The sequence below is a fragment of the Camelina sativa genome, chromosome 11, assembly GCF_030686135.1.
Source record: "Camelina sativa cultivar CO46 ecotype springtype chromosome 11, ASM3068613v1".
Lineage (NCBI taxonomy): Eukaryota > Viridiplantae > Streptophyta > Magnoliopsida > Brassicales > Brassicaceae > Camelina > Camelina sativa.
The window spans coordinates 36,724,870-36,740,692 of NC_141890.1; the positions used below are offsets into that span (position 1 = coordinate 36,724,870).

The 15,823-nt window shown below is 34.2% G+C and overlaps 2 protein-coding genes and 1 long non-coding RNA gene across 7 annotated transcripts; 1 reads left to right on the plus strand and 2 right to left on the minus strand.

Moving 5' to 3' along the window:
• Nucleotides 1-2,212: 2,212 nt before the first annotated feature.
• Nucleotides 2,213-6,276, minus strand: LOC104725162 (aspartic proteinase 39). 4 transcript variants are annotated; one of them, XM_010443773.3, is made up of 12 exons: nt 5,861-6,276; nt 5,671-5,791; nt 5,154-5,581; nt 4,900-5,056; nt 4,340-4,422; nt 4,166-4,262; nt 3,988-4,057; nt 3,593-3,793; nt 3,075-3,199; nt 2,881-2,982; nt 2,695-2,792; nt 2,213-2,623 (listed from the first exon to the last, which is right to left on the minus strand). In XM_010443773.3, exons 1-12 carry the CDS (start codon nt 6,079-6,081, stop codon nt 2,416-2,418), a joined length of 1,911 nt encoding a protein of 636 aa, XP_010442075.1. In that variant the 5' UTR covers nt 6,082-6,276; the 3' UTR covers nt 2,213-2,415. The 4 variants fall into 4 exon arrangements, with proteins under 4 accessions (XP_010442075.1, XP_010442076.1, XP_087330642.1 ...); XM_010443774.3 differs by having other exon boundaries at nt 2,213-2,608; nt 5,861-6,250; XM_087474516.1 differs by having other exon boundaries at nt 2,213-2,608; nt 4,900-5,072; nt 5,861-6,242.
• A 974-nt stretch (nt 6,277-7,250) lies between these two features.
• Nucleotides 7,251-10,313, minus strand: LOC104725163 (putative pumilio homolog 13). 2 transcript variants are annotated; one of them, XR_015572941.1, is made up of 6 exons: nt 10,286-10,309; nt 9,077-10,032; nt 8,779-8,957; nt 8,129-8,301; nt 7,806-8,055; nt 7,251-7,708 (listed from the first exon to the last, which is right to left on the minus strand). XR_015572941.1 is itself a non-coding variant. In XM_087476093.1 (6 exons), the coding sequence occupies exons 2-6, from the start codon at nt 10,015-10,017 to the stop codon at nt 7,607-7,609; spliced, it is 1,638 nt and encodes a 545-aa protein (XP_087332219.1). In that variant the 5' UTR covers nt 10,018-10,032; nt 10,286-10,313; the 3' UTR covers nt 7,251-7,606. The 2 variants fall into 2 exon arrangements, 1 of the variants encoding a protein (XP_087332219.1); XM_087476093.1 differs by having other exon boundaries at nt 8,779-8,950; nt 10,286-10,313.
• Nucleotides 10,314-14,359: 4,046 nt separating this feature from the next.
• Nucleotides 14,360-14,997, plus strand: LOC104725165 (uncharacterized). The gene is made up of 2 exons (XR_757843.3): nt 14,360-14,601; nt 14,706-14,997. It is a non-coding gene; the product is annotated as an uncharacterized LOC104725165 (long non-coding RNA).
• Nucleotides 14,998-15,823: the final 826 nt, after the last annotated feature.

The window sequence follows — 15,823 nt, forward strand, 5'->3', positions numbered from 1 at the left end:
CGAATCACTTTTCCTTTCGGTGATCGGCTATAAGAGTCTTTGGCAACTTGATTTTCTAAAAGAAAATTATTTCTTAGCTCCAACTTGGTTTTTACTTCTTCTTACAGCCTTCTCAACTTCTTCTTAATTTATTTCATGGTCATGTCCATGTCATTCCCGTATATTTTTAGGTTTAGTATGGAGTATTACATTCTCCTCTTCTTAATAGAATTCATCCTCGAATTCTCCTTAGCTTCACCTTGGTTCTTCTACTGACTCAATCTCCTATTTGGCCTCTTATCTTTCGAGACTTCTTCCTTTTCCTTCATTTTCTAGCTTGGTCAATTTTGTCTTGGCGTTGTATGAAAATCTTGTATTAGCTTGACTTCGATCTTTTCTTCTGTTTTTGGATACCACTCTTGAACTCTTTCTTTAAGTTCTTGCTATTAGAACTTCAATACTCCCCTCTTCATAATTCATCTTTAGTCGCTTCCGTTACGACTTTTTTTTATTTCACAATCTTAGAAGTCGGGTCCATCCTGACTTCTAGTAAGGTACTATGCTTTGTTTTTGGACTGCATGATACAACACTTCACTTGAATCTTCTCCATTATTTTCTTGCATCCTCTTTGAATTCTTCAGTTCCACCTTCTTCTTAGTTCATGGCTCCTTTTATATTTTTCTTGTTTTTTGATAATCTTTGGTTTACTGCTCTCCTCATCGTTAATTTTTCTTCATTATTGCTATTGCCAAATTCAAATACATGATTTCTCAATCTCGCATCAAATATGATTACACACCTTCTTCAGATATTATTTTACATGCAAACCATCATTCAACCTATTATCTTATTAACTTATTTACATCAATTTATGAATCACCTAATCATATATTACCGTTGGAACATTCTCTTTAGGACCACCTAAAGAATACAGTATGCCAAATATATGTCTTTTTACTTTCACTTAATTTGCATAATTTATTTAACCATAAAAACTGTTGACAAAAAGATTTTTTGAATAAAATTATATCACATAGCAATAATTGATGACATATTTATTATAAAAAAAAAACTAAGATAAAAAAATCTATGTGATTGCAATGAGCATATGACCAACCAATAAAAGTTGAGAAACTAAGAAATAAAAATTGTAAACAACAAAGGATGATATTGTGAGTCTTAGATAAATCTGAAAGTAGAACTTATGAGTAAGAAATTCAAAATACTACAATTAAATTAAAACTATTAGAAAATAAGAAACATCTATTGATCTTACATTTTATAACTATAAAAAAAAATCAAAATAAACAATATCAAAGTTTCTAAGAAACTATCACATACTTCTAATTAGAAAATGAAATGGAATAAATAATGCAAGTTTTTAAAATTAAATCATGACATTATTAGCATGATAATATATGATCAATCTTATGTAAATTGAAGCTGAATTTAGAAATCAAAATAATTAATCTAAAAAGGAAATTAAGAAATTAAATATAAAATTATAGACACCATCTTATTTAAACTTTCTATAATTCAAAGATGAAAAGAGAATTTTTTTTAAAAAATACTACATTTTAAATGACGACAAAACATACTAAACTAAGTAAAACAAATATGAAAAAAGGAAAAATTACATATTATAATATAAAAACTGCACAGTATTTAACCGGCAGAATTGACAGCAATCATATTAATAAGTAACTTTAAAACCAAATTTTATATAAAAAAATATATATTATATCATTGTTTGTCTTTTTATATCCTCGTCAACCCCTAAGTTTAGTTAGACGGTTTTATCAATTTTAGACACAAAAGATTATTTAAGGATAACCACATAACAAACTCAATCTCCACTTATCGATGACTACGCTGATTTTTGTAAGATTATTTCGGTATATTTAGTTATAGATGACTACGCTGATTTTGAATATTTATCGGTGTTTAACATCCAAATTTTGAATATTTATGTTTATTTATCTTACTTATTTTTGATTTCAAGACAAAACCCTTGAAAAAATAATCAGAGTTTTATAGCCCTAGAATGAGATTGCAGATAATTTCACAGAAAATCATAAAATCATTCAAAAACGTATCTATTTTGAGATCAATACACCCTAAGTGATGAAGTGTGTGCTTGAGTTGCTTTTGTCTCACACAAAACAAACCCTCACGTCTAAACCTTTCAAATACCAAAACACCTCTCGAAATCAGAATAAGCAAGAAGCGAAAAAGCATTCCAACCATTTTTTCTCTATTTTCTTTCTTTAACTTATACATCAAAAATAACGTAATAACTACATCAATATACTTAAAATCAAAGTGTCTTTAATTAGGAATCTTGTTTCCTGTGTTTAATATCTTTCTATCAAACGTATATAAAATATATATAAAGAAAGAGAGAGATATAGAAACTCTACAAGTGATGGGGAGGCTCAAGCATTAGATGTATCAGAGGAGAGAGGCTGAAGTTCTTGTTCTTTAACAGCAGCACTTACAGGCTCATAAGTAGCTTCCTCTTGCTTTCTACGTCTCCACACCAATACAAGTTTGATCATCGCCGAAGTAACCAGCAATGATATCACCACTCCCGCAACCACCCCGAGTACGTGTTTCTCCCACCAGCTCCTGACAAAAGCATCACTACAAACCCGTAAGACAGATCAAACCCACTAAACCAGTGTGACCATAGATATGAGAGCAATGGAACTTACTGTTTCTGCTTTTGCTCAGCCTTCCATTCTAGCAACTTGTAGCTTCCAAATTGTCCAGGTAGGCGTAATCGGTTTTCCTTCAGAAGCAGCATTATGTTCTGCAATCAGGTACAAAGTACAACTCACATCTATTTATTTGCGTATGAAAACACTTATACCATCATTTGTAAGGAAAAAGACAACTACCAGCGCCGTAGTATTGGAAATGTACTCAGATGATTGTGCGGGAAAGATTCCCCATTTCAGGCGATACTCATTTCCCCTGGACGAGATATTCAGCAAGTGAACCTAACAAAAAGAATAGCCATTGGGACGATTTAATCACAAAGAAAGCACCTCAGACAGAGAAAAACTAGTCAAATGATTGTTTAGAAGCATGCCTGTGAACTTTTAATGTCTAACTCATGGGCAATGAAATCAGCCATCTCTGAGAACTCAGGCTTCTGTGAAGAATTATTCACGCTAATTGACACTTCGAAGGTGATAACTCCAACTCGGAAAACACCTACATGTTCGTGAGATATAGCCACAAACAAGTTAACGCCAAAATAGAAAAGAAAATGAAGTTCTGATGTAGCCAATGACAGTGCTATGGATGATGTTGATGAGGCTCTGGGTAATAACGACTAATTTATTTTAGGAGTAATTTAATTTAGTTTAGGAGGAATTTCACTTTTTCATCACCAGAAAACCAGACTTTCAATGCGGATATATAGTCTTCCAAAAGAATTTAGAATAATGGCATGTCCAAGAAATGTTTCGATTCAGCAAACTTCTGAATAATTTTCTCAATATATACAATGACAGATATAGGTTCTACTCGTTTGCAGTCGCTAGCGACCAACGACTGCGACTACGACAGCGACTAGCAACATAGAGACATACAAGGCTAAACTACCTGGAAGATCAGTGGTAGAAGACTCGCTTGTAGCGGGACTTGGAGAAATACTAGAACTTTTATTTTGGGAAACTGGTGAAGTAGGCGCAGGAGAATCTGGTGCCGCAAGCCTCCTCCATAGATCAGAACAGTTGGTCTTCAGAAACCCGAGCTTATCATTCTCACGATCATACGTGACAAGCGTATTGCGGACAACAATTCCTGGTCACAATGTAAGATGTACCAACTTTATACTCATAAGATGAAGAAGGCAAACCCCAACATTAGATATTGAAACTGACTTGATAAGACAGGAAAACACATGGTCTGCTTTGACACTAAAGCCTAAATGATAAAATGCTTTCATGGAAATGAGAATGCATGCAAGATATGTAAATTGATTTTGCATGCAGTACCTCCTAGGAGTGTCGTTGAGTCTCTATCAGGAAATATTCCAAGGCAGTATGCGCCTCTAACTTTAGTGTGCTATAAGCATGTCAGGAAGGCAAATGGAAACTGTTAATACTTGCCTGAAGGATCAAACAAGTACTTACAAGAAAAAGATTAGCCAAATTTACTTTATCAAGTTATTACCCTGAATAAGTAGTTCTCAGGAGAAAGAATCAGTTTCTGACCGTTTCCGAATTCCATAGCGATCTCAGGAAAAAAATTGTGTATCTCAGCCACATCCCTGATTGGTATCCAAATGCAGTATCCTTAGAAAACATATAAAATTTGAAATTCCGTGATATTGTTGTTTAAACAAACCTCCCAGCGCCAGAGAAACAAACATCATCATAATTTGGGTCTGGACCATGGATCCGTTTGAGAGATGGAATTTCCTTAATGACCTGCAATACCACATAATCACATGCGATTACAATAAGGAAGAAACATCAGCATTTGTCTCCTACAATTTATACTATAAGCTCAAAAAGCACAATCTTTTGTCGAAGGTTTTCTATTAGGCATGACAGGAATATTTTACACTGCTCTAGCAACTCACTAAAAGAATATAATTTCTTAATGTCTAATGGATTGTAATTGTGATGATGTGCTTCATTACTCGAATAAAAAATAACATAAACAGGAAGCAGTTAACATAAATGCTTCAGAGACCAAAACAAACTAGTGAGAATAGAGACTCGTAAAGTGGAAAGAGGAGAGATGAGCATATATATATGTTGTATACTCGTGATACAACATAAACAGGAATCTCTTAACACCAATGCTTCAGAGACCAAAACAAACCAGTGGAGGATAGAGACTCGTAAAGAGGAAAGAGCAGAGAGATGAGCAAACATTTTATACGACTTAAAATATCTTACCGCAGCCTTAATGGCTATAAACGCTTCCTTGGGGAAATAAGCATATGTTGTTCCACTATCCAAAACGGTTCCATGCTTTCCGTTAAAGACCTTTGGGTTTAGCTTTAGAGACTTGCCAGCAACATGCATTTGTTTCAGGTCAATGTTATAATACGGACTGCAAACACCCGAAACTACAGTGATGTTGTGAGAAGCTCGAAATCTACTCCCAAAATACAAACAAACCAACTGCAAATATTATGAAGTTACTCTACCTGCGGAAAGGATCGGAATGAGAAAACACCATTCCAGCAGGAGGAGATATTTTACCAAGTACCATAGCACCACCCCCAACTTCCATGCCTCCATAACACAACGAAAACGTATCCTCGATAACACCCTTATCAACAAGCTGATCAACAACACTAAGCTTACCACGACCTAAGCCCATTATACCATCAGCACGTTGGCTAAAAAGATCGCCAGTTTCCACATTCTCACATCCAAAAACAGCACGTTGCGGAGAAAGCTGACTCTCGTTACCAAAAGATATCAAATCCTCACTTAAAACCCCACTACTCGAACTCATCTCAGCATAACGTCTTTCGTAAACACATAATTTCCCTTCATCATCACAATTACAGTCAGGATTACATTTCAAAGCCTGGTAACTACTAGATAACTCAGGTTGAAACTTCGGATCCTGAAAACAGTAATAACAAAATCCCTCAGGTCAATCATGCTACAAAACCAACAACAGTTTCTAAGCTTAGTCACACAAGCAAGACTCACCTGATGCTTCCCACACTGTTTACAAGTGGAGCAAGGAACGTAAGTAACAGTACTACCAGTATCTACAATCAAAGCAAACTCTTGTGGTGGTGTTCCAATCCATAATCGTGTAGTGTAGTAGCTGTATAAAGATGAGTCATAAACCACACTATAGGACTAAATTGGTAATTAAATCGAGAAAAAGACGAACCCGTTAGAGAGGAGGTCATCGTAGAGTTTCATGTGAGCGTTAGGGAGCTGAGATTGATGGAGACGACGGCGGCGGCGAATATCATCGACTCGCGGCGGTAAAGAAGAGTAGTTTAGCGGGAAAATCATAGGCGATTCATCAGCGGTGGTCAGATCGAAGAAGAATATAGAGACGGTGGTGATGAAGAGAAGGAGGATGAGGAGGAGCGAAGCTCGATCCATGAGTGGTGGATTGAGGAGATCAGTGGATTGGGATTTAAATTGGAGAACGCCGGTGGCGACGGAGGGGGTTTAAGCGGAGTCAACTCCACCGTGGCTCCGTCGTAGATCCTTCGTCGTCGAGACAAAATGAAAAGAGAAAGAGAGAATGAAATGGTCTCTCTATTTTATTATTTTCCATCTTTGTGCCTCTTAAACACGAATAATGTACTGACACGTGGCGATTTAGTAAGTCTGTTAAAGTCAACGATCACAACTCCTTTACCTCCTTTAGAGCGCGTTATGATCACTACAACAAATCTTAACTTACTAGTACTACAATGAAAATACAAAACCAAATTTGTGTTGGTTATATTATCACCGGACAGGACGCCTTAATCAAATCAATGAAGTTTTATATGCAACCTTTGTGAAACCTCATTGTTTTCGTGTCATGATATGGGAGAGAACCCAAACGCGAACAAGCCAGCCTTTCAAAAGTGGTGGTTAACCTAAGTGCCATTCTCCTTAACTTCCACACTGATGTCGTTCATTTTGAGGATTCCAAATGGATAAACCATCCTCTTCACTCCACACTCACATTGACCACCACGCTGCTGTCACATTTACGTTAGAGGTTCACAGGACATGAAGGTTGTTGGACTGTAAATTACAATATACCAACAAGGTCCACAACAATGTGATTCGCTTTTAAGGTTTTTTTTTTTTTTTTTTTTTTTTCATTGGTTTTTTTGGCCAACCAAAGCAAACTGGTATCCGATTCATGGTTCAACCGGTTCAGCCGACCATTCCGGTTTTTTTGTTTTGTTTTAAAACACTGATAAGATCAAAGAAAATTTATTTGAGACAATTAAAGCACAAAAGCTCAATAATCACTTTTTTCTTTATAGAGTTGACATTTATAGTACTAAATAATAAAAGGGCAAAAGCAGCCTCATTGTATTTTACGAAAAAACCCACAATATTTATGATGTTAATAAAAAGCCCACGGAAGACTCCAATTCGAACCAAGTTTTATATTCCAAAAAGGAAAAAAATGCTCAATCATTGGAATAGAAATTTCATCAGAACATATATAAAGTACGTATCATTCTAATTAGGACCGAGCAGAAAAAGAGATAGTCAAAGAGCTTTGACCAAAGTAAGCAATAATGGAAAAGAAGAAGAAAAAAGACAACAAACATCACGACTCTAAAATAAAGAATAGTTCGAGTTTTACATAGAGAAAAAGCTCAGAACACAACACAAAACACACATAAATCTTAAACAGACAAGACATGGTGTGTGTTTTTTGGTGCTGTGTCTAACAATTATCCTATGATTTAACAAAACGTTAAAGTAAAAGAAAACACCCACAGAGAACACTCTCACCTAGAAACATCAACAACGGCTAATCAAATACTAGTAACCAGCAACAACACAAAATCTGACTCAATCAAAACAGAGAAAGCTAACAACACCAAAGCCAACTAACAAACACCAAACAACATTGTTTCTCTTTTCTACCATTGGGCTCCTCCTCTCTCCTCTAGATATTGAGCCTCTCCAGAATCTTGTTCCCAAACTTGTTACACCTCATCAACCGAATATTACGCTCAATATGCCACCTCAACATCTGGCGCACATCATCCTGCAAACACACCAAACAAGATTCCTCATTATCTTCGCCAACCCTCTAAGCAGAGACCAATGTTTTAGACAAACGTATAAGCACACGCGGCCTTTACCTTAGAGACAAACCATGCGGTTTGAATGACATAGTTCCCAAACGGGTCGAGAAGAAGTGTATCAATCTCTTGAACCAAGTCATTTACGATCAACCTAGTGTTGATACTCTTTAGCTGCAGCAACTTCTGGACAGCATGACTTCCATATTTGTTACGGGCGAGGTATGCATAGCTCCCTAACAGCTGTACCACGAGCGCTTCTGTCACCTGTTGGTTTTCCAGCTCCACGACATACTGTACCACGTAGTTTCTGAAAGGAAAACATACTTGTGAGTAATAAACACTAAAGACGGTTTGTGTATCATTCATCATCTAATGCTTACCCGTAGCAGTTCAAGCAGAGTTTCAACGCATGAGTGATTATCTCGATAATAAAACGCTGCCTTATTTGAAAAGGCATCGGACGTTTATTGTTAAAACATTGCTGTATCAGGCTGCAGCCGTGTTGATCAATCGCTATCTGGTAACAATGTCCAGCTACAACTTCAACAAGATGCTGCGAAAGATAAAAGACAAAACACAGATGGAGAAGAAAAAGTGTCATTTCCTCAAGAATACTATAAGAAAATATGATCCAGGGTCTACCATGGCTCATTTTACTTGTACCACAAGAAATAAAGTTACTAAGGTTAGACCATACTACAGATTCTAGGATACGTTTCAGTCATGACTTCAATAAAAAATCTTGAACTGAATAAAACAGATGGATTCTCTTCAACTATATGGTATAAGAAAGTGACTTGAAGCTTGATAAAGAAGGGCTCATGTTAGTAAGCAAAAGTACTAAACAACTCTATGACCAGAGACAAAGATTCATCAGATGAATAGATTTCATGTTTATCAACAGAAGGATCATTACTAACCAACTTAAATTTTGAGGTATCCATTCACATTCACATAACAAAGGACCAACCATCTCTAACATAATATACTTCCAAGTACTGAAGCAGACTACTGCGAATGACATGCTTACCCTACACTGCGGGAAAGTAAACTGGCAAAAGCATTCCAGAATCACTTCTTTAGCATTGCTGCTCCTTGTCAACCGGAGTGCTACCGTGGTTATAGCTCCCAGGAAGCGCAAAATTTGATCCTCCCCACAACGAAGTCTTGTATTAATCACCAGCCATTTCATTGCCTTGCTTCTGATATCTTCAAAACAAAGAGATTACTAGTTACAAACTATAGCAATCACAAAAACAAAGATTCACCCTAAACAATGCATTAATCATATATCAAAGGTAAAAAAAAAAAGATTCAGAAGTGTGTACCCGAGTGGATCAAAGCATAGGTTAACAAACTGAGACTGGGACTGAGTAACCATATCAAGAATCTGAATGATCTGTTCGGGGCTGCATTTGTCCATAAGCCTCCTAACGACATCATTAGCATGAGAATCCACCATCAAGTCAAAGAGATGTGCAAAGAGAGCGTTGTAGATCACATCAACGCTCTCCTGAGGACCCAAGAGAAGCATCAGCAGATGGTCTCTCAAATCTTTATCTTTAGCCATCGAAAGTATGGATGGCGGCTCCCTCCAGTTCGCCATAGCCAACGCCTGATCATGGTTATAACCAGAACCCATCCAAGGATTGTTCATTCCAGTCCCAAAACCATTACTGTAATCCCAAGGGTTCTGATCTGAGACATGGTTTCTTGAAGAATAAGAAACTCCATTCATGATACCATTGTTAAGCAACCCATAAGTATCATACGACGATCGATTAGAACAATCGTTCTGAACAGACAGTCTCTGCTGCATCTGATTAAACCTCTGCATCCCTTCTAATTCACGCTGGTAGTAATTAAACCTCTGCATCCCTTCTAATTCACGCTGGTAGTAAGCAGCACTCAGAGGAGGCATGTACCCATTACCACCACCACCAACAACAACAACGCCACTACCGCCGCCGTTGATCACATGATTGTACCGATTAGGGGGCATCGGTTGACTGTTCTGACGAACAGTTGAATCAGAGAAAGAGAGGCCACCAAAAGAGGATTCTAGGGTTTGCAGGTCATTCAAGAAACCATTAGAAACCCTCTGGTGAGAACTCTCCGGTTGATGAAACTGAGACGACGGCTGCTGCTGCATCTGTGGTGCTTGTGACTGAGACCCACCTCGCCTAAACGTTGCCGTTTCCGGAGTCTCCTCCGCCGTTGACCAGATGTCGCGTTCGCCGTTAGTGTTGACACGAAACTTCTTGTCCATGACTCTCCAAGGAAGCTGAAAAAATCTAGGGAAATTAAAAAAAAAAAAAGAAGAGAAAAGTGAAAATATATATATTAGGGAAAAAACTAAGAAAGAGTACTTTTTTTATCTGTAAAAAAATTTAATACGAAGGGAAAGAAAAAGGAAGGTGAGATACTTAAGAGGATTTAGGGATTAATGGAGGAAGACGTGATTACGGTAAACTTAATTGCAGAGACAAAAAAAATAAAAAACAAAAGAAAACTTAAGAAAAAGAGAGATTGAATACGTTTTTTTGAGAAATCTCTCTTCTGCGTCTTCTTAAATTTTTATTTCCCATGCACATTAATATATTCCAAGTCAAAGTCTGATGTACTTTTTCTCACAATTTCAATCTTTTTTTTTTCACCATAATTACCTCAGAAAATCTATCGTAATCTTTTGTATATATCTAAATCTACACTTAGAATCTTTAAAATCAAATCAAATAAATATAAAATCTAATATATTTTCATAAAAATAAAATAAAATAAAATATAATATAATATTACTTGAAAATTAACCATACTTTGTAAATTAAACCTGAATTGATGATTGAACCAGTTCAATTGCAAATCGAATATCAATTTTTAGGTTCACCCTAAGAATCTATAGAATATAAGATACCTAAAACACCAATAAAAAGAGAGAAATTCCGGTAAAATTGATCGAACCACCAACCCTCCAAAACTCTACATTTATTTGTGAAAGATTTACAACATTATCTTTTTTTGAATTTTTTTGCTGATTCATTCGATGAATGATAAACAATGTTTTGAACTTGGAATAAAGACGACAAGAAGAATAAAATTATCAAATATTAAAGAAGAAGAAACAAATGATGAGAAATAAAGAAAACTCACACAAGGGAGGTGGCGGTGCTTGTAACAAAAAAAAAAGATTTTTAGAGTTAAGAGTCTAGGATTTTCTTTAAAATATCTTATTTTATTAAAATATTTAATTCCACCTAATTATTTCAAAATTATTCTTAGCAATTATAATTGTTCCTATATTTTTATAATTTTTTTTATTATAAAAGATATTAAAAACAACATTTTATAAACCAAACCGGGAAAGTTGAGTGAACCGATTCAATTGTAAATAGGATATTAGTCTTTAAATTTATTGTCAAAATTGATAGAAGAGAAAATACCTAAAACTTCAGTAAAAACAAAGAAATTCAGCAAAATGGATCAAACCAACAACACTCCAAACGTGGTGTTTACTTGTAAAAATTTCAAACCATTATTTTTCCAATTTGTTTTGATGATTTGTTTCATAAATTCTTAAACAATGTTTTGAACTCGAAATAGAGATGAGGAGAAGAATAAAATAATCATTTTTTTGTCAACAGCTTTATAAAATTAGCTCAAACGAATAAATTTTTAAAAACATTGTTTTATATAAATTCAAGAGCGGTTCAATACGTATTTTACATGTCAAATTATCTACTTTGATATTAGCTTGACAAAGTAATAAAAGTAAAGAAAAGGTAAAGAATTCTCCCTTATCGCTCTGCATCTCTTTGAGTTATGCTGAAAAACTTGGCCACTCAGCTGGAAAATAAACAGTTTTCATCAAATTCGAGTAGTCTGTAAAAAACTTATCGCTTCTTTGCCACAATTATACGCTTTATTGCCCACATTAGTTCTTTCACCTATGTATGTATCACATATGTATGTAGAAAAACCAGACTTTTCTGAAGAATAAAATAATCAATATTATAGGAGAAGAAATATAATGATGAGAAATAAAGGAAAACCACAAAAAAAAAGAAAGAAAAGAGGAAAAAGAAAGGTGGTGGCACTTGTAAGAGAGATAAAAAATGAGAAGATTGTTGGGATTAAGGATCTAGGGTTTCCTTTAAAATATCTTTATTTTTTTATTAAAATGTTTAATTTCACTTAATTATTTTTAATTTATTTGTTCCGTGTCAATTTTACAATTTCAATCATTAAACTATATATTTTATTTTTACGAAAATTACATAACAGAATCTATCATATTTTTCATATACATATATATCTAAACCTACACTTAAAATATTTATCATATAAAATATATATATATATATAATATAATATTTTCACATAAAAATGAAATAAAATAAAATCATATTTTACTTGAAAACCGTCTTTTGTAACCAAACCTGAGTAGATGATTGAAACGGTTCAATTGCAAATCAGATATCAGTTTTTAGGTTCATTGTCATAATTTATAGAAGATATGATACCTAAAACATCAGTAAACATAGAAAAACATGGTAAAATTTATCGAACCAACAACCCTCCGAAACTCTATATTTATTTGTTAAAGATTTACACAATTATATTTTCTGGATTTTTTTGGTTGATTCGTTCCATAAATGATAAACAATGTGCACGACAAAAAAAAATTTGATAAATAAATATTAAAAAAGAAGAAAAGTAATATAATCAAATATTAAAAAAGAAGAAAAATATAATAAGAAATAAAGAAAATTCACAAAAGAAAAGAGGAAGAAGGGAGGTGGCAGAGCTTTTAAGAGAGAAAATAAGATAAGATTTTTAGGGTTATGAGTTTAGGGTTTTTTTAAAAGTATCTTAGTTTTTAATTAAAATATTTAATTCCACCTAATTATTTTAAATTTATTTATAGGAATTTTGATTATTCCTATATTTTTATAATTTTGTTGATAATAAAAAGGATTAAAAATCTATTTTATAAACCAAACCAGGATAGATGAGTGAATCGATTCAATTGAAAATTGGATATCAGTATTTAAGTTCGTCGTCAAAATCTATAAAAGATGAAATACTTAAAACATCAGTTCCCAGATATTCAGAAAAATAGATCAAAGTATCAAACCAATAACCCTCCAAACTTGTTGTTTAATTGTTAACGATTCTTACTATCAAAGCCTTGATGTACTTTTTCTCGTCATTTCAATGATTATTTTTTTTAACGATAATTACATTATAGTATCCATTGTATGTATATATCTAAATCTACACTTAGAATCTTTAATATCAAATAAAATAATATATTTTTTTTTATATATTTTCACAAAAAATGAAATATAATAAAATAAGAAAATTTAGCCAAAAGTACCACATTTGCTAACAAACTTTTCAATTCTACCACCCATTAAAACTCATTTTTTCTTCTACCAAGAGGGCTACTTAAGAAGATGATAATGTCCTCAGAGTTGTGAGATGCAATTTGATATCTTTTTCTTTGAGTAATCTAACAATTGTACCACATTTTTATCACTATAGTTTTTAAAATACCATATCTCAAAACTCTTTTTTAAAATACCAGAAACATTAAATAAAATGATTATAGTATCATTAGCCAAAAACATTTGTTATTTTATTCATTCTCTTTCTCTCTCATCTTACCTTTGTCTTTTTTTTTTTAATTCTCGACACTTTTTATTTTTTCCATTTTTTTTTCTCTACTTCTTTACCTTTGTTTTTTTAATTACAACTCCATTATTTTTTCTAGAAATTTAAATATAGCGGTGGAAAATTGTATCAAAAATTAAATTTAATCCACGAATATGAAAATGCACAATATTGAAGTTTTTGCTAGACAACATTAAAGTTTTCGGTGGACAACTTTCATACTCTTAAAAATTAAACAAGTTATATGAGTTCTCCCTAGTAAATACATTGTTATGAATAATTACATTAAAATTATTTATTATTTTCTTAAATTTTGGAGTGTTGAAATTGTCCATTATCTTATTCATGTATATAACACGCGGTAGACGAAGTGTAATACTTTGATAGACAAATATCCATGATTTATCCGTAGATATGTTTATCCCCTCGAAATCGATGAACCAATTTTTTAGTGGTGGACAAGTTTACACCCTATGTATATAAACAATTCTAGCAGAAAATAAATCTTGTCCACCATTATAGAAATGCAGAATAATTAAGTTTTTGGTGGAAAACATTGAGTTTTTTAGTGGACAACAATGAAATTTTCGAGGGACAACTTTCCTACTCTTACATATGAGACAAGTTAGATGGGCTCTCCCAAGTTGTATTGACAGACAAAAATTTGAAATTTTTTTTTATTAAATTTGGTAGACAGTAATTATTGTCCACGAAGTTTGTCTTTTAGCTATTTGTAGTCCTGGGCAATCGGCAAAACCCGATTAAACCGAACCGATCAAACTGAAACATTCGGTTTTCGACAGTAAATGAGAGAGGAGGAGTTAACCGATCGGTAGGATTATTTTATGAGTTCGGAAATCGGTTTTCTCGGTTCGGTATCCGATTACCGATCGGTTTATTCGGTTTAAAGGAACATGGTATAAAAACTCAAAACCCTAGATATAATTCATTACAACAATCCTAAGAAGAAAAAAAAGATCTCTGCCTCCTTCTTCCACTCTCTTCTCCTTTACGATATTCCTTCTTCTTCTTCTCCTTTCTCTTTTTCTAGACTCTACTACATCTTTCTCTTCACATTCCCTTCATTTTTTTTCTTCTAAATCTGAAGCTTTAATCCATGGCAGCTATGACCGAGAATCTCCCTCAACTTAATCCGCCTTCAATGAGTTTACAGCGTGAGGTTCGTGTATAGATTTGATTATTGGTCTTGCATGTTTTTTCGTTGTATAGATCTTAGATTTCGTGATTATCTCGACTGATTTAGTTATTTCCTTTTTGTTTTAGTGAAAATGTTAGAAACGGATTCATCACAGCCGCAGCCGCAGCCGCAGCCGCAGCCTCAGAGAACAAGACGGGCGGAGAACATCGTTGCTGTCACGGTTCCATCACAGCCGCAGCCGCAGCCGCTCAACCAGCGGCTCATATCTTTGCGAAAACCCTAATATTTTATTGGGTTGGGCTATATTAATTGTATGTTTGGGTTTTTGTTAACTGTATTTTGGGCCTCTTATTGTATTTGTAATGGTTTTTTGTCGATTTGGATTTTGTCATAGAGTAAATTTTCATATTTTTAATATGTGAACCGAAGTAGAAACCGAATAAACCGAAGAAAAAAAATTCGGTTCAATTTCGGAATATAAATTTTAGTCAATAACCGACCTGAATAAACCGACATCCGAACCGACCTGAACCGAATTTTAATTTGGGTCTGTTCGGTGGAATTTTTAAGAAACCGAATTTTCTCTAAACGGAACAACCCGACCCAAATAATCCGATTAAACCGAATGCCCAGGGCTAACTATTTGTCTTTTTGCGTTTTCGTTATTCTTTTTATCCACATTAAATGTCGTATCATGTGTCACTGTATAAAAGGAAGAAACGACAAAATCTATTTTTTTTTAATATGTAATATTATTTAACTAGTGGTCTAACCCACAACACATATGAGATGTCATACCCACTAATCACATAACCACAACATAGTAGTATTCTAATGACTCAACTCTAGCAACCTAATAGAAGCTAGACAACACAACAACTAGCCACTAGAACATTCTCATCTTCATCGCCTGGATTCCACGATCACACTTTGCATTTACTTGCACCACAACACATATGAGATGCGTGAGTATTATTATAAACACTTAGTAAGGTAATCCTCCCATCTACTGAACTACACAAACAAACATATAATAATCAACAAACAAACCACGACAACTGCATCGACCAACACCAACCCATGCATCGACCGACACCAACTAGGGATTGTATTGACCGATGCAAGCATGCATTGACCGAAGCAAGACTCACCCGCATCGACCGACACCAATACTGCATCGACCGATGCATGCTCGACATTACACAAAATCCATAATTGCATCGATCGACACCTTCACATGGCA

Bases quoted from the DNA above. Each gene is read 5' to 3' on its own strand.
- LOC104725162 (XM_010443773.3), bottom strand. From the start codon at position 6,081: ATGGATCGAGCTTCGCTCCTCCTCATCCTCCTTCTCTTCATCACCACC. The intron at 3,200-3,592 runs GTAGTTTAGCCT...ACGAACATGTAG, and splicing joins TTCTACCACTGATCTTCCAG to GTGTTTTCCGAGTTGGAGTT. The intron at 2,983-3,074 runs GCATGCTTCTAA...TCTTTTTGTTAG, and splicing joins TAGACATTAAAAGTTCACAG to GTTCACTTGCTGAATATCTC.
- LOC104725163 (XM_087476093.1), bottom strand. From the start codon at position 10,017: ATGGACAAGAAGTTTCGTGTCAACACTAACGGCGAACGCGACATCTGG. The intron at 8,056-8,128 runs GTAAGCATTAGA...TTTTCCTTTCAG, and splicing joins CTCTGCTTGAACTGCTACGG to AAACTACGTGGTACAGTATG. The intron at 7,709-7,805 runs GTAAAGGCCGCG...GTGTGTTTGCAG, and splicing joins CCGCATGGTTTGTCTCTAAG to GATGATGTGCGCCAGATGTT.